The sequence below is a fragment of the Solea solea genome, chromosome 1, assembly GCF_958295425.1.
Source record: "Solea solea chromosome 1, fSolSol10.1, whole genome shotgun sequence".
NCBI classification, from domain to species: domain Eukaryota; kingdom Metazoa; phylum Chordata; class Actinopteri; order Pleuronectiformes; family Soleidae; genus Solea; species Solea solea.
The window spans coordinates 14,552,145-14,570,842 of record NC_081134.1 but is presented as its reverse complement, the minus strand read 5'-3'; the positions used below and the strand labels follow the sequence as shown (position 1 = coordinate 14,570,842).

Genomic DNA, 18,698 nt, shown 5'->3' with positions numbered 1-18,698 from the left:
ATTAAATAGGAAAGAAATAACATAACTAATCTCAGTATTGCACAGACCCTCACATTGCACAGTATTGTATGGAAATTAATAGCATATTACACAGACGTCTATGGCGAAATCTTTGGTTGGTATCAACTACTGTATCTTCTTCTGGATAGTAAACGCTGGCTCTCAAAATTAAATAAAAATAACAATTCTTCCCCACAACTGTACTTGAGTTGCATCATTTCTCCTGTGTTTGTGATTTAATTTACAAAGCATATAGAAGAAGAGGCTTTGCACCAGGTTTAGCCTATTTTACATGTCCCTGATGCATTTTCTCTATGTCTTTTTCTTTTCGCATCACAGTGTCAAACCTAAAATCAACTACGCTGTACTGTATGTGTTTGTGTGTTTGTTCTCCACCAGGATCCTGGCCACTGCTGGTGCCCACATGAACATCCCAGTTGACCTTCGGACGCTGAGGGCTGTTCGAGTGCTGAGACCTCTCAAACTTGTCTCTGGGATCCCCAGTGAGTCATATACTGTCCTCTTGTGTGGCACCGTCAAGGTCAAACAAACTGATATATTGCGGCACACAACCATTAGTCATTCTCCTCCTTATATTTAGATGTTTTCCCTCGTCATCAGTGCTGGCATTTCAAATGAGTCAGTGATGTAAAAAGGCCCTATTTACTCTGTGTTCCCACAATGTTCAGACACAGTGTCGCTTCGTTGTTGTTAATCATCATGATCATCTCAGGACCTTTGAACCAGAAATGGATAGTCAAGAATTTGATCATGTTATTGTTTTGTAAGTCTTTAACGGGGCATCTTTTATAGGCCTCCAGATTGTGCTGAAGTCCATCATGAAAGCCATGATCCCACTGCTCCAGATTGGCCTTTTGTTGTTCTTCGCCATCCTCATGTTTGCCATCATTGGTCTGGAGTTCTACAGCGGGAAGCTTCACCACACCTGCCTGCCGTCTGCCGACATTCTCGGTACGATCCACAGCCACACAACAGTCTCTTCCTCTTGTAACGCGAGGGCAGACCATCAACCAGACATAAAGCATACCTACCATAACTGATTTGCCTTCAGCTACATCAAATATATGATCTCAAACAGAAGGGGTAAATGTTTGTCTTTGAGGAAGTGAAACCTTCCACAGTTTACAGCAGCTGTGAGCTCAGATGTATCATTAGAGTTGCTCCTGGCTTAATTAGTCAACAACTACTCTGTAATCACATGCCACGCCATGGTATTTACTGCCGTCGCCCCGGAACAACAGGAAGATGGATTGTGATTCAAAACCTGAATAAGTTGACAGCATGTAAAGCTGAAATACCAGATTTCTGTTAAGGTCCCCCAAAATCTTTAAAGTTTAAAGGATCCCCTTCAGATTATTACACTCCTTTGTTCTCTTTACATCAAATCTGTGTTTACAACCTGTTCAGGTTCAACTGCACCACATTTGTTTTACAAATGTTAGGACTAGTTAGGACTGGAAATTATGCTCTTATCTTATAACTGAAACTTAGAATAACTGTGGGTACAGAAAAACAATCCATCCACCTACATCTTAAGGAAAAGGGCCACTCTTTTGAGGATAAGAATGTTCACATTCTGGCCAGGGAAGACAGATTGTTTGAAAGAGGAGTGAAGGGAAGCCATCTTTGTTAACCTGGAGAAACCATCACTCGACAGAGGAGGTGGACTAAGACACCAACTATCAGCCACATGCAATGCTGTCCTGAGCTCTCTTCCAAAAAGAATCAACAAGCAAACACAGCAGTTAAGACCAACACCCACAAAATAGTAGGTGAAACCAACAACCTGAAACTACGAGAGGTGAACGATCTGCATTGTTCAACTTAACGACTCTCTAGACCGGTATCAGCCACTAGTTAGTCAGAACTGAAGAAGCCTCTTGGATGAAAGGTGAAACGTATTCAACTTAACTCAAACAAGTCCAGTTGCCCACAGCTAACAACTGAAAAACAGTATGACATGGATGACTGAGAGCCTTCACCAACATCTCCACCTTCCCATCTTAAAATCATTGTTAAGATGGAAAGTTGAAAGAGTTTTCAGACTAAAAAATCTATTACAATAGTAATTCAGGCTTTAATACTATCACATATTGGCTTTTGCCCCAGCAGTTTTGCTGTTACACAAGACAAGATCACAGAACTAGAGATTTTACAATGTGCATTGTTCTATGCTGTGCTTTAAGATCATATGGAAGAAATGACTTGCACTTATCAGAAATATCATTGACAGACACTAATATGCCACCAGACATGCAGTTAAAAGACATTTTACATGAAGATCAAAGTCAATCAATGAATTCTAACTAATTATTCTACATTAATTACAAGTAGTTTGTGTGTGTTGTCTTATCTGTGATCATTGAATAATATAGTGTTTTTTTGTAGCCCCAATAGAGAATAGTAGCTGCAATGCAGTAGTTAATAAGGGGATCCTAATTAAACTTACCACATTCCGTGTCCGTGGAGAGCCCTTTGTAATTCCATGGTTTTGTTCATACTTCAACGACAGTCTAGCATTTCACGCATCCACTATCTCAATCTTATACTTCATTTCAGTAGTGGTGTTATGTTTTACAAAAAATTAGGGACCCAAATGCAGGTTGAAAAAGTGTGCAAAAGTTAACAAACTAACAAAAAAACACAAACAGAAAAAAATACCTTGAAGACACTGGGGAGAGGCAGGGCCAATCAAGCACAGGTGCAACTAATGAGACACAGGTGAAACACATTAGGAGGGAAGACAGGACAGGAAGTGAAACTTAACAACGTACACACAAGGAGAAACTTCAAAATAAAAGAGGAAAACCAGAAACAAAGAAGTAAAAACCCAGGGGGTGATGACAAGTGGAGATTTCTCACCAGGAAGTTGCCCACATTTGTGTATCCACATATTCTTTGAGCGCTGACTTGTACATGTGTGGGTTACTGGCAGGTTTCCTTATATAACCTCGAGCAAGTTTCAGTGGTAAGCGTTGTCTTTGTTGTCTCTTGTGACCAAAGGAAAAAAAAAGTGCTCACCACCAACTGGACTCTAGAAAAGTTCTGCACACACATGGACATGTAGAGTATGACTTAGCCCCAACTTACTAACCACATATACATTAGTCTGTAGAGTAAAGCTCAAAAATTTAAGAATGTAAGATATGTTATGTGAAGTGGTGGAGGCTTTAAATATGTCATTTCATCCAATACAGAATGGACAAGTGCATAACAAACACAGACAATAATTCTGTGCACTGACAGGAATCCTCTCACTCACATGTGAATACATACATTGAAAATACGACAGCAGAAGGTTGGCTTTGCTTAGCACCTGGCTCTGTACCAAGGCAACACGATCCACCCACTGGATACTTTGGTTCTTTGGTTATTAACCCTTAGAACACAGAGCATTTATGCTGCAGAAAATGACAGAAGACAGAAAATTCTTTCCAGGATAGACAAAGGGGCAATTTACCACCTGCGGCACGGATCCGTGCCACGTTGGCACTTAGGGTTAATGAAATCCTGTCAAAGGCACACTGTTGACTTTTGGTTTTCACCAAACATGTTAAGTTTTAATCAAACAAGATCGCATTAGCTTCCTATTTGAAATGACACTTACAGTATATCACTTTTCTCATCTTAGTCTCACAAGGTAAAGCAAATAAGTGTATTTCTCCAAAATGTCTGATTCCTTTAAGGATTCAACGTTTGGGATTGATATTTGTGTTGTGATTGATACCAGATGGTTTGATTAGACAGGAAATAACTGGGGTGTGAGGAGTTAATGTATACCACATACAGCATGGCAGCTTGTAGTGTAGATTCTGCGTATGGAGCTGATTTAATTAATATGGAATGGGATGGGTCAGTCATTGGCGGTGAACCTTGGCACCCAGAGTAATACACATTAGTCTCGATATTAAGCATACAGTACATCACCAGAAGACTGTAACATTTACTACATGCCTCTTTCTTTTTGTAGAAAATGAGACTGTTGACTCGTCAGAACTGGCTTTTGCATGTGGAGTGAGGAAGTGTCCGGAGAGGTACGACTGCAACGACACTTGGATCGGGCCCAATGACGGCATCACGCAGTTTGACAACATCCTGTTCGCTGTGCTCACGGTCTTCCAGTGTATCACCATGGAGGGATGGACAGCTGTTCTTTACAATGTGAGCATTAACTATTCAACACAACAACAAAATCACACTGATTACTATAATCAATTAGTGATTGTTGTGGATTCCAGACCAATGATGCCTTGGGTGCCACATGGAACTGGATATACTTTATTCCTCTCATCATCATTGGCTCATTCTTTGTCCTGAACCTGGTGTTGGGAGTCTTGTCTGGGTGAGTAACACTTTTCCCATATTATGTACGTATATGCTGTATGTTTCGTCCTGTTTTCTGGAAAACAAAATCTATTTTCATGCTCTCGTCTTCAGAGAATTTGCCAAGGAGAGAGAGAGGGTGGAAAACCGGCGGGCCTTCATGAAGCTTCGCCGCCAACAGCAAGTGGAAAGAGAACTGAACGGCTACCGTGCCTGGATAGACAGGGCAGGTACTGGGCAGCAGAACATTTTTACATATTTAGAGACAAACTTATTTTTTAGCTGCATGCAGATATATACAGGCAGGATTTGTTATTTACAGTGACTAGAACAAAGACTGTTAACCCCTTCAGAATATTCTGTGAATATGTCGTAAAGAGTGATCTGTTCTTCATCCAATCACAAGTTATAATATTATATAACTTGTGATTATATTTTAGTAAACTCATTCATTCATTCATTCATTGTCTACCGCTTTATCCTCCAAATGAGGATTGTGGGAGCCACTGGAGCCAATCCCAACTGACACAGGGTCCAATTAACTTTTACATGTTTTTAGACTGTGGGAGAAACCAGGAGAAAACTTATGTGCACACAGGCAGAACATGCAAACTACATGCAGAAAGCCCCTTGGTCAGACCAGCCACTACATCACCGTGTGTCCCTAAACTCACTGTGTGTACTTTGTGTCCCTGCCTGTTCCTGCGCTGCTGGTGCATACACACAAATGCTCCCTCAGATAGGTCTGATAGTATTGCTTGACAGAGCCAGTTTTCAGATGGAGGATACAAATAACGTTACATCCTTTCTGTTCATGAAGACCGAACAGAGGCAGAATCATAACACTAATCAAAAACACCATCAAAATGTACAAACTGCAGCTTTAATACACAATGTGGACAGAGCCAGGTTAGGTTTTAGTCTTTATGCTAAGCTTTTTGTGGTAACGGATTCTGTACTGACCCTACAAAGAAAGGTGTATGAACATATTTCCCAAAATATCCATCTTTTCAATTATGTTCCACATTTTGAGACGGATACTACGCACGCACACACACGGGAATCTACATCTCTAGACTCCCACATCGGCAGAGGGTGAGGAAAAGGTGACACTGACTCACTGACTTAAATGTGTGCACATGTACAGTAAATCTGCGCACTCACATTTCCATGTGTTTTGTGTTTTCATGCATGTATGTGAGAAAGCCATGCATAGTTAATGTGCACAGATGTGGGAGAGTGTGGGAAGGGAGAGAGATAGAAAGATAGATAGTGAGAGAAGAAGAGCTCTTTCTGTGAAGAAGGTCACACTGGCCTCCAGAGCATGATGTGCTTACATCAGTTTGGCCTCAGCTCTTGTAAACGAATATGAATTAAAAATAAAAAGCTTCATTGACATGTGTACTGAATAATCATGTCTGATTATTTAAAATGTTGACCTTAATAAAAACAACACACAGTTTAAGCCTGTGTATACAGTAACTTCTAGTTCCATTTCATTACAGAGGAGGTGATGCTTGCAGAGGAGAATAAAAATTCAGGGAGATCACCGTTGGATGGTGAGTTCACACCTTCACACCTACAGCTAACACCTGTATCTGTAACACTGCTATTTATAACTGTATCTAAAATTCCTTTTGCAGAGGTTGTACCACAGAAAATACACACATATCTAATAACATTTTAGTCCTACAAATAAAATGTCTTATCTATGTGACAACTTTTCAATGAATTATTGTGCACAATGGAATATATTAAACTGAAAGTAACCATGGCAACAATGCTTAAGAGTACGGTATATCAATGTCATATTATTAAGTCTCAATGGTGAAACAGACCAAAAAAAACAATAATAATTATCATAATAATAATAGCTAATAAATGGTTACTAAGAAGTCTTGCAATAACTTGGCCAATTATCTGTATAATAATAAATGAGACCTTTTGAAGTCTTCTAAGACAGCTGTATTTATCAGTGTGTTTTTGGAAATTCTTTGTCTTTTATGAGTTTAATATTTGTGAAAGAGGACAAACTGTCACACAGAACGTACGCAGTCTGTAGGAGAGAATGACAAGGAGTCTGTAAAGACATCTTTCTATTATAGTCCTATGAGACAACGAAGGGTGTGTTTATCTTCTGTCCTTGAAGGAAGGAAACACAATTGTGTAGAGCTGGTTCAAACTGGCACTGATATCAAAAAAGAGATATTGTCTGAATCTAAGCACAAATTATAAAAGGTAAAGTAAAAAGGTATTTGAGGGTTAAACCAGTTAAGACAATTTTCCATTACATATGCATCTGTTAATTTCATAATTTTTGTACGTATACTTGCAGATACTGTATATTCTTTTGAAACTTATTTTTGCTCATCATTTTTTTTAGTTTTAAAGAGAGGGAGTAAGAAGACCGGTGCAAGAAGAGGAGCACCCGGGGATGACGCAAAGTATATAGACAGTAAGTGAATCGATGTAAAATGATTTGCCTTTATTGTATATTCCATCTTTGTTTGACTACACCTTATTACCTTTCTCTTTTCTCAGACATGTCGCGTTCAAGGATGAACTTCCGCAGCGGCCGCCGCGGTCCTGCTGCCTACATGCGTCGCAAAGAGCGCATGTTACGCATCTCCATCCGCCGCATGGTGAAGACAGATACTTTCTACCTGATGGTGCTCAGTCTGGTGGCTCTGAACACCATCTGTGTGGCCATCGTCCACCACAACCAGCCCGACTGGCTGACCATCTTCCTCTGTGGGTGCTTCACGTTCTTAGATTGTTCTCTGTGGTTTAATGCTAAAATTTCATGTCTGATAAATGGAGTGCTGCCTTGATCATTCTCCTTTTTTTGTTGTTTTACAACCACCAGACTATGCAGAGTTCGTTTTCCTGGGGCTGTTTTTGGCTGAGATGTTTTTGAAAATGTATGGTCTGGGTTTCCGGCTCTACTTTCATTCATCTTTCAACTGCTTCGACTGCGGGGTGAGGTCCTTCATCTCTCAAACTAGTTATCTTTCATATAAGAATGTGAGGATTTGTGATATATCATTGAATTATTTCTCCTCTTCTCTGTTTTTATTTTATTCTAAGGATGTAAATGCCCTTATCATATCTCAATGCTGTTTGAATTGGTGAGGCATAAAAAGATTTTAGTCCTACAGTTAGGGAAAATGAAGCACAGCTCAACAAAAGAAAGTGAAAAATGGGGTTGAGTCCTCTTAAAACATGATGTCAACCTCCTAGCTGAGTGGTTTTGCTCAAGGTGTAACATTATATCCTCCAGCCAGTGTTAATGAGATAGTGCTAGTCATAATTTGGCCACAAGGCCACATCCACCAGTGCTTTAATTATGTTTTACAGGTTATTGTTGGCAGCATCTTTGAGGTGGTTTGGGGTTTCTTCAGACCTGGCATGTCGTTTGGTATCAGTGTTCTTCGGGCTCTGAGACTTCTGAGGATTTTTAAGATCACAAAGTAAGTGTGACAACTATAATTTTGAGACCATACTATATCAATGTGTACCTTTTTGTAGATAATTGGTGAAAAAAGACACAAAAAGCGTGCCGTGTCATTTCATTTTCTGTCAGGTACTGGGCCTCCCTCAGGAACTTGGTTGTGTCCCTCATGAGTTCCATGAAGTCCATCATCAGCCTGCTGTTTCTTCTTTTCCTCTTCACTGTGGTGTTTGCTCTACTGGGGATGCAGCTTTTCGGAGGAAGGTAAGTAAAGATTTACCATGTCAAAACTGAGCATCAGTTCCTTCAACGGATTATTTAATAAAACTGAGAGGAAATGACACGTCTGGATGAAAATAGCGGTGGCCTCCTCCTCTTCCTCCATCTCCTGTTCTTCCTTGGTCATATCTGACCCTGTTTTCTCTGTGCCTCCCCTCTAGGTTCATCTTTGAAGAATACACTCCCACCAATTTTGATACGTTTCCAGCTGCCATCATGACAGTGTTTCAGGTTTGGCTCCCACAGATCCCCTCATTCTGTCTGCTCCTCCATGACACATTGCACCCTGGGATATTTCTCACCCCAGGCGCGGATTAAACAACTCTGCTAACTCGCTCTCCACCCCCTGCCTCCGCTATCATCCCACACATTCATGCTCACATATGCGCACATGAATATCAGACAAGTGAAACGTGAACAAGCCCACATCAGATCTGCTACAAAACCAACTGCACTGTGAAAGAGTGTTTTGATCAGCACACATAGTAATTATACATCTTGCTGCCATTTTTTAAAAGCATATCTTCATCTTTGTAGATAGAGATTATGTTTTGGTGTATTTTAGGCCAGTTTTATCTTGGGTCTAATATGAGCAATATAATTATTTACGCAGCTTGTCGTGTGCATTTTCCTTCAGATTCTGACAGGTGAGGACTGGAACGAGGTCATGTACAACGGGATTCGCTCACAGGGAGGTGTGCAGTATGGCATGTGGTCATCCATCTACTTCATTGTCCTCACACTGTTTGGAAACTGTATCCTTGTTTAGTCCTCAAATGTGACTGGAGAGCGCTGATCTAGCTTCTGAACATGTTTGCGTGGTGTCTAAATAGATATGCTACTGAATTTCACTGTAAAAGTAAAAGTAAAAATTCAACAAACACATTACCTGAGTAAAATATTCAGGGACCTTTTCAATAGTCACTGCTTTTACCATTTTCTGAACAAATGAAATCAAATTTAATCGTATACATGTCTGTACAAGGCAGAAGTCCAAGGTCATCCATTACAGGCACCAAGATATAAGATATGCAAAGGTACGCTCAAAAGTATACACAAACCATTAACACAATGATAGAATATATACATATATGTATACAATAATTAACCATCTGACCAGTGCAATTATCCAGAATACAAGCAAGTTATACTTCAGTTATTCTATGAACAGTACAACCACAAATGTAAAACTAAAACAAAACACAGAGCTGCATCCTTTCTCTCAAAAATACTGCATCTGCATGCCTTTATTAATTACTATATTGAATAGTTAATAGTGATTACTATAATAACCAAGAACCAAGTGTAAACGACATTAATGTTGTCTTACTTTTATTGTGCTAGGTCATACGTGCAAAAGTGATGCTTTTATTTTGAAAGGCCAAAATACAAGAAGTAGAAGAAAAAACGAGAGTTAGTGCCAATCAAGGTGCAAACGGAGTCTCAAGCACCTTTCATGGTTTATTTTAGCACCTGGGTGACAAGGGCACAAGGTCTGTATATGTTTTATTTGGTATTATGTGTGTTTTGAGTTAATCTTTCTTCTTTAATCTCAGTTAGTACTTTATAGAGTTTCATGTGAATGTGAATGTTATGCTAGTAGCATCACTTACTTATTACTTAATTAGCATCATCCTATGTGTGAGTTATGCACAGTTAACTCTTTTACAAGGAAACATATCATTAATAATGAAGTTATTATTAGTTAGGATAATTTAACGGCATATTTGGAGTGAATTAAGTTTTCAATAAAGCATTCCGAACCATCAATAAAGGAGCCAGACCATTATTCAGCCAGGGATGCTACACCAAGAGCTTCATATACTAGAAAATTCAAAAGATGCAAGTCCATAAAAAACTATTTCTCCTCAAAAGCTTTATCAATAAAGTGTATCCATATGTAGTCATGTAAGAGACAGGGGAGTCAAATCTACATACAGTATGTGCACAGTATGTGTGAGTGTGTGTGTTTGTGTTCTTAACTGCCTTCCTGTCAGACACACTGCTAAATGTCTTCTTGGCCATCGCTGTGGATAATCTGGCCAACGCGCAGGAACTGACAAAGGTCTGCAACATTTTTGTCTTCTCACTGATTCATTATGTTGAAGTTTGTACCGGTAAAACTTTTATGTTGTAGATGCAGTGTTTATGATTGTGATGTGAATCTCTGCTGTCAAACAAAGGCTCACATCCTTCAAACTCAACAGCTTCTGTACTTCTGATTTAAAATCTTCATAATTTTCTTAAAAACCTTTGCACAGCACTACTTAAGACAGGCATGTCCAAAGTCCAGCCCTCGGTCAGATTTTGTGGCCCTCGGCAGCTCTGTGTTTTTTTATGTATTATTTATCAGATACATGTGTTCAAATTGATAATTGTGACAATGAACTTTTAAATTATTACAAAACAGTGCATCTGTATGTCAGTTTTACTGTTAAAAAAAGGGTCTTAATCTTAACATTATCAAATCTGGCCCTTGTTAAAAAAGACACCCCAATCAAACTGAACCTACTGTGTAAAATCATACATTTGTCTTTGTCTGTCTCAGGATGAAGAAGAGGAAGAGGAGTTCTTCAATCAGAGATATTCCAGAGGCAGAGACGGCTTGATCTCAGAGTAAGTTATTAGTGGATAGTTTAAACTGGAGATACGCCCGAGGGTTCACAACACACAAGTAAATCCTAGTAGTCAAGTGTACAGGCTTTCCTCTTGAACAAATAGATAATTTGACTTGGACTGATGAGTTTTTCTTATAGTGCAATCAAACTAGGATTTACTTATCATATGGATGTTGTGATAAAATGAATGGTGATCCTGAATCTGATCATGATGCTGCCTCTGTTACTGGAGGAGATACCACTGAGCCGATAGACTGAATTGATTGTGGACTCTCTATGAATCAGTGTAGCAGACTTTATGCTCCTCTGTTTCCTCAGCTGCATGGTGAATGCAAAACAAAAGACAGAACAGCATGTCTAAGGCATTGATGACACGACACAGTGATGAATGTGTGTTAAATGTGCTTGATTGAAAAGCATGACCTGTTGCGGTCAGCAGCTTAACTGCAGACACCTTCTGTAACTGCCTTGACCTATATGACTGGAATCGAGTAGCCTCTTTTGTTTAATGACTTCTCTGCTCCTCTTAGTGACCTGGTGGCCTTCCCATAGGTCTAATGATCCAGATAGTCAGGGGGAGGAGGAGGAGGCATTTTTCAGAGGATATTGGGAACAGTTGGGAGCTCAGTGTGTCACTCTGCTGGGAGGAAGCACACTTTGGAGTGTGTCAGATTTTAGTGAAGCCTCCCTACTTTGTCTGATTAGCACTGAGCTTTTGTAATACTGTGACACTGGGGGCATTAGTGGCCTGAATTGACTGACCTGCCTTTTTTGTAGGAATGTATTTATTATTTTTGCATGACTGTATTTTATATATTGTTTTCCACAAAATACTCTTTAATAGACCCGTGAATGTGCTGTTCCTGCTCTCCAGGTGGCCACTTATTTGTGTGAAAAACAACTTGCAGAGACTTGAAGCTTGCAATTAATCACCACAGTGTTTTTATCAGCTTTTTTTCCCCCTCGTCAAACTTATATTAAAATTAACAGCAGGATTTTTTTTTTATCATCGTTGGGACTCCACATTAGACTCACTCCTTGTTGCCCCTTTTGCTCCCTCCTGTCCATTTTTGTAGTGACATGCAAAAGGAGGATTCAACACACCTTCTCCAGCCAGAAAAATATTTCTGAGGACAATGTTTCAAATAATTGTTCATTTCAATTCTCATTATAATGAAAATTATTTTTTGCCACAAATGTTGCCCTGGCTGTTCGACTGTGAGTTCAAAATGGTTTAAGTCTCTGCAATTTGATTAAAGATGACCTGTCCAGGGTGCACCCCGCCTTTATTGGCGACCCTCATGTGGATGATAAAGCAGTAGATGATGAATGGATGAAATGAATATTCAGAAAGATCAATAGCTGCCTTCAGGCAGGAAATGAAAACAGAAATATACATCAGGATGTGCTAACCAGTGAAAACAGGACTGGAGAAGTCCGTGATAGCAGGTTCTTCACAATCCCTAAAAACAAAGTAACAGATTGTGTCTGTGAATTTTTACCCTCTATGTTGACTCTGAATGTATCATTCGTCCGTGACATATTTGAATGTTAGTCTTGTATGTGTTGCAGCTATCAAGGTGCTGATATTAACGTGCATTACAGTGTTTTGATGGTCTCATCACATTGTCTTGTTTTATGCCTGTTATGTGACACGGACCAAAATGCTGTGTTCAAGGACACACAATGTGAGAAGTGATAAGAACTAGTCAACAATGAAGGCCATAAAAGTCAGTGGACCTTAAAGGTCCAGTGTGTTGTTGAATATTCTACATACAACATACCAACATTTGAAATAAAAATCATTTGGTTTGGAGGCTTAAAACAAAGGCTTTTCTTTGAACTTGTGGCATCTTTTTCAAAGGCCGCCATTTTGCTTCACCATGTTTCTAAGTCTGTGCCCTCATATATGCCTGAAACAAAAAAGAAGAAGGATAAGGCAGATAGAGTCGAAGGGTGGCCGCTATAGTTTTCTGGGGAAAGGGAGGGATGAGTGAACGAGTCCTCCCTTGTTGCTCTTTGCAGCTCCACCATTAGATGTAATTTGCTCATACACACTGGGCCTTCAAATCACATATTTACACATAATAAAAACACGAAGATTTCAGACCCTCAAAACCAGTATTTTGTTCTGTGTCACCACAAATGTTTTGTCTATGGTGTAAAACACTAATGTCTTGTTTTCAAATAATCACTCATTGATTACATGGACAACAAAAGAATCTGAATACCAGTAAGTATGATTGTATGAATCTTTGTCACATACAATTTTTCTTGCGTTTTCCTACTCAATTATTGAGCTTGTTTTTTTTTGGTTTGTTTTTTAGATATTAAACTATTTCTTCTTTAATCCTGCACATTTCCCTCTTTGGTACTTGTGGGTTTTGTTTTTTTCCTTTGATCTGCCCTTTACCCTTCAGGTATTCTAATAGATTTTTGAGTTTTTTGATGCATTTGTACTTTTTAACTTGGTTTTTCCCATGGGATTTGTTTGTGTTACTTATCAAGTAAAAAATATAAAATCACAGAAAAGGCCTGTCCTTTTCTTTGAGCTTTTATTTTATGTGTTTCTTTTATGTTTTTGATATGACTGGTATGCTGAATGCACATGCTAGTTGTGATGTTTCTTGTCAAAAATTCCTTAACTGTTAGCCTGACAGTGATGTGAAGTATATTGTGCTTCTTAGTGGGCGAAGAAGACCCTACCTGTACAGGAAACGGGCGATACACAGAGGTCGTCCAAATTTCCCAGAGGAACCCGAGATTGTGACACCAGCTGCAGATGAACAGCCTCTCAATGGCTCCAATGCCTTCGCCAACCGCCGTGAGAGGAGGAGAAAAGTTAACATGTCAGTGTGGGAGCAGAGAGCCAACCAGCTACGCAAACGCCGCCAGATGGCGAGCAGAGAGGAGCTGTTTGCCAGCCCTACAGAGGACACCGCTGAAACTCCCACTAACGCCCATGTACCTGCCATTTCCCCAGAGGTGAGTCCAGGTCACATACCTGAGTCTCCCATGTCAGTTGGGATGCCTCTCCCTGAGCCCCCAATGTCCATCTCTATCCCCATCCCTGAGCCTCCTTCGGCTGAGCCGCTGGTAAACCTGAATGAGGAGAAAACTGGAGGAGCTAACCACCGGACTACAGGTGGGGGCAGGCACAGGATGGCCCGCAAGTTCAGGCCCAGTCAGGGCCCGGAGGAAGGGGCCCGACACAGACGCCACCGGCACCGTGAGGCTCGCACTGAAGTCAAGAGTCTGGACTGTGCTCAGTCGCCCCATGAGGTGCCACAAGTGACACGCTCGTTCAGCCAGGAGAGGAAGATACTGGATGAGAGGGATGAAAGAGAGGAAAGAGTGAAAGCAGAGGAAGAAGGAGGGTCCGTCCAAGACGACAGTGAAACGTGCATCGTCAATCCATATGCAGAAGTTGGAGAAGAATGCAGAAGGTAAGGCTTGTGTATTTATCAATTTACAGGCTTCGTGGCAACCCCACTTCTGCATGAATTCTAATATAATTGCTGTATAATGTCTCTATTTAGTACCCAAATAGATATTTTTTCTTTTTCTTTCTACCTCAAAACATTGCTTTTTCATTGCTCACAGTCCTCCACACACTCTCCAAACTGGCTGTAAAGAAATCCAATTATAATATGTCTCCAAGGGAGGAGTCGGAGACAAAAAATCCTCATGCTTTGCAGATTTGGCACTCTAAGTCTCAAAAACTGGAACAAATTGAACAAACTGTCCTGTGAAGTCACTGGTTGGGAACCCACAAATCTTGTATGAAGCAAGAGCCATCTCAAAAAGTCACTCTATTGTTTCTGACCCTCAGCATTTGCAACATGCTGAATTTCATATGCTCCCTTCCAGACAGAGGTTTAACCTCCCCAAAGAGCCATGTCAGCCATTTAACTAATTTGTGAATTGTAATTAATTATAACAGCATTCACCTGTGCTGTTTGTATCCATTTGAATTTGTCTGTCTATCTGTGTTGTAATGATTTTTATCTTAATATTGATTACTGCTGCAAAGAAAATTTCCCTTTGGGGATATTGAAGTCTTACCTTATCTAAATAATATAACAAATAACATAAAAATGTACTACAATTCAATAGAATATCACCACTGCTCTGTGGTGCAGTGGTTAAGTGAAACATTTTGTTTTCTGTCCTATGTCAGAGCCGTTGTTCCCGGCTCAGAAATCCCTGATCCTCCTCAGTGTGAGCCACTTCTTGACTGCACCTGGTCAGAGCACGATGAAGGCAAACACACAGACCAGCACGAGTCCCTGTGTCAAAACATCCCAGTGGAGCCGGCCTTAGAGGCCACTGAGTATACCGTGAGTGCCATGGTGTCTGAACACTGCCCAGTCTCCGTCAAACACAGTAAGTCCAACCTGGAGGGAAGTGTTGTCATCGAGATGTCTGCACAACCGCTGCTGGAGCTCACCCCGATGACAGGTGTGTTCACTTCCCACTGCCAACACACTCTTTACTGTGCATCATGAAGTGGGATATAGTGTCTGTGTCGCTTTGTATCATCACTACGTGTGGGTGTTTCTGACATCCGAGTGCCACACATGCACTTGTCTTTTTTTGATGAATCCATTGTTCTGGTGACTCACATTGTTCTCTGTCTTAGTGGCTGAAACATTGTTTTTTTTATTTCTCCTTTTGCACCTCTGTCACTGTTTCAGTGAACAGTAAAGAGCTGGAGGCTTACCAGTCTGAGCAGAGACGGAGGGAGGAGGAGGAGGAGGAGGAGGAGGAGACGGAGGAGGATGAGGAGGAGGAGGAGGAGGAACCTCCAATTCCACCCAAACCTGTTGCCCCTGACAGCATGTTCATCTTCAAGGCGTCCAACCCGTAAAGCCATTAAATCCCAGATGATAAAATGTTAATTTTCCTATTTTTACTGCCATTCATCAAGCAAGAATTAAACACCCTCTCTTTTGGTCCACAGCATCAGAAGGATTTGCCACTATGTGGTCACTCTACGCTACTTTGAGATGACCATCCTGCTTGTGATTGTGGCGAGCAGCATTGCACTGGCGGCTGAGGATCCTGTGTGCACCAACTCAGACAGAAACAAGGTGAGATCCAGATACGTCTCTCCAAATAGTGAGAAATAGAAGATAAAATCACTCATTTACTCTCAGGCTTTGCTGAAGTGAAAAAAGTACTGAAATGGGTGTGAATCATTTCTGTCATAGTGTTAGGAGAGACCTTCAGATTTGAAGCATGAGGGCACCTTTAGGATTAAGTTTATCAAAGCTACTCACTGGATGGTTGAATATATCAGAGTTTAGTTTAGTGTTAGGCTGCGTCCAAACATTTCCGTAACTTTCTAAAACGTATCTATCTAATGTTGTTATTTAACACTGGATTTATCATGCGCAAAGGCAAATTGCAAAAGTTAATAACCGCTTTCCTGTAGAAGTGCAGCAAATGTCAAGTAACCAGTTAATTCCATTCATTTAAATGTATATACTGTCTGTTTGAACTCTTATCAAATAATTCCTCAGTCATCGTCCTCAACAAAGCAAAGTCTGCCAGAAAAATAGAATCCACAAATGTATTCATTGTTAAAAATGAATACGTCATAAAAGAAAGGCACACACACATTTTACAGGTTTGAAGTTGACATAAAATTGTGCCAGCAACAAAGTGTCATGACACATTTAGTTTCACACACATACAAGAAGGGAATCAGCAGTTCTGTCTGCTCAGATTTTCATCACTCAGTATTGTCCAAAGTGTCAAGAGTAAAGTTGATGAATCACATGACTAAAATCTACTCTGTATTTCCCCTGTAACATGAATGAGAGAAAAGAGGAAAGTCACTCATAAAGTAAATAATCCCAGTATATTTATAACAGGAAGCAAACATTGGAGCAATCCTGGCACTACGGAGCTTTTATTTTGAGTTTTGCGTTTTCCCAATATATACTGAGAGTAGAAGTGTAGTACTTAATTTCCCGTGTAGTCCTTTACATCTGGCAGGATTACATAGGAAATTGGAGAACTGTGTTTTGTCCTACACTGTTTATAAATGCATGGATTCAGCCTGTGAAGACTTGGGCGACGGTAGCGGTAGAGCGAGTCGTCTTTCAACTTGAAGGTTGCGGGTTCGATGAGGGTTGCTCCTGCTCCGGCAGTGTGTGAATGGATATGAAAGATGAGTGCTAGAACATGTGCTGCACTTAGATGCGCTGTATGAAAGTGTGAGTGAATGGGTGTGAATGGTAAAAACTGGAGTGTAAAGCAGCTTTGAGTTTGAGTCATCAAGACTAGAAAAGCACTATATTAATACAGATCATTTACCATTTATTCTTAATTCAAAAAATAAAAAAAAAACTGATCTAGAAAGATTTACTAATGCTAGCAGTGTAAGGCAGCATTGGTGTGGCAAGAAATGAGTTAAGAAGTGTTATTTCACTTCAGGGATTAGAGTGTGAATGATTGACTGCGGACAACAGTGTCCTGCCTGAAATAGACAGTGAGTGGCAGTGGAATAGCCAAATTAGGTGCTTCATATCCTGCTACTGATAATCCATGTATATTGTGTGAATATCTGTTAGTATAATGAGAGAAAATATATGGATTTGTATGCTAATAACAGAAGTTGCTGCTGAAGCTAAAAAAAAGGACTATTAGTGTGTATTATGTTGAGCATGTGTTTCCAAATTGTGTCTATTTGTATTGCACTGTTTTATTTAAATTCGATTTTTTCTTTTCTTTTTCGTGATAAATGCAGGTCCTCCGTTATTTTGACTACGTCTTCACCGGAGTGTTCACCTTTGAAATGATCATTAAGGTAGGCCAATGAAACAAGTCTTGGAAAACACCTGTGACACACTGAAAAAAATGTTACGCGTTCTCTTTGCATGTCCTTGAACACGGGTGTGTTTGTCCTCCAGATGATAGACCAGGGTCTCATTCTTCACGACGGCTCTTATTTCCGAGACATGTGGAACATACTGGACTTCATCGTGGTGGTGGGAGCTCTGATTGCTTTTGCTCTAACGTGAGTCACTGTACTGTGTAGTGCTGCCTGTGGATGACTAATGACTGACTCACTGCAGTAAATCGTTTTCTGAGCAAACGGTATTGTTATAAACAACCTTCACTCAAAGGCACTTATTGCAGTCGCTAAACAAACATGAAGGCCGCCTGCTTCTCTGTCTCTGTGAAGGCAGCTCCGTGCATGGCCGTGCAGAGTGTGTAACACAGACTTATGTTCAGACTGAAACAAGAGGAAAAGGTGGAATTTTATACATGGGTGTCATGACTGATGTCGATGATGTGTTTCTTTTTTCTGTTGTCTTTCACAGCTTTAGTGTTTCTGATAAATCAGCGTGCGTTGTAATGTACAGCAGGACTGTACTACTATACATGTTAATTTCTCTGTTGTGAATATAGCTGTGATCCTCTGATCTCTCAACTTTTTTTCTCTGTTGTTCCTGGGATTTGTGTCACTATTGGGGCTACCAGGAATGTGATGGGGTAAACATTTCAGTCACACTAAATGTAAACGTGTCACATGCACCTCTCCCATATTTCACGTTTCTTTCATTTTCGTGTATTTTATTTTCCTCTTCTTTTGTACTTAACATGTTTTATATTCTACTGCAGAGCCTGACCGGTATCATGGGTGAAATCTTTGATAACTTTTCAACAGTAAAAGGTCACTTTACTGCTTTCTTATCCATTATATGAACTCAAGTTTCCTGATTATTATCCTCCATATATGATAATTATTTTGTATTGCTATGGCGTTAATTGCCCGCATTAAGTTTCACCAACAATAACCTAACACCCTTACCATGAATTAATGACATGCAAAGTGCAAAAGTGCTCAAGGTAAATAAGGAAAGGTATATATAAAAAAAAAAAACTTTTGATCCCTGCTGGGCTCCATACAGACACACTCAATGTGCAGTTCTGTGTTTCATTGTGGGTTTTTTTCATATGCACTTTTTTTGTTGATATTTTGGTTTCACTGT

General features: G+C 40.1%; 1 protein-coding gene across 2 annotated transcripts in view; it reads left to right on the top strand.

The window, feature by feature from the left end:
• LOC131458505 (voltage-dependent R-type calcium channel subunit alpha-1E-like) overlaps positions 1-18,698 on the top strand; it is a 40,551-nt gene that overhangs the window by 10,021 nt on the left and 11,832 nt on the right. For both annotated transcript variants that reach the window (XM_058627651.1, XM_058627661.1), the window contains exons 3-23: positions 400-503; positions 814-972; positions 3,992-4,182; positions 4,260-4,363; positions 4,459-4,574; positions 5,850-5,903; positions 6,728-6,799; positions 6,886-7,095; positions 7,211-7,323; positions 7,702-7,814; positions 7,928-8,059; positions 8,236-8,305; positions 8,712-8,829; positions 10,072-10,139; positions 10,623-10,690; positions 13,380-14,138; positions 14,873-15,153; positions 15,390-15,558; positions 15,656-15,785; positions 17,450-17,509; positions 17,613-17,719. In XM_058627651.1, coding sequence (XP_058483634.1) covers positions 400-503; positions 814-972; positions 3,992-4,182; positions 4,260-4,363; positions 4,459-4,574; positions 5,850-5,903; positions 6,728-6,799; positions 6,886-7,095; positions 7,211-7,323; positions 7,702-7,814; positions 7,928-8,059; positions 8,236-8,305; positions 8,712-8,829; positions 10,072-10,139; positions 10,623-10,690; positions 13,380-14,138; positions 14,873-15,153; positions 15,390-15,558; positions 15,656-15,785; positions 17,450-17,509; positions 17,613-17,719 — 3,198 coding nt within the window. The remainder of the gene's footprint in view (positions 1-399; positions 504-813; positions 973-3,991; positions 4,183-4,259; positions 4,364-4,458; positions 4,575-5,849; positions 5,904-6,727; positions 6,800-6,885; positions 7,096-7,210; positions 7,324-7,701; positions 7,815-7,927; positions 8,060-8,235; positions 8,306-8,711; positions 8,830-10,071; positions 10,140-10,622; positions 10,691-13,379; positions 14,139-14,872; positions 15,154-15,389; positions 15,559-15,655; positions 15,786-17,449; positions 17,510-17,612; positions 17,720-18,698) is intronic.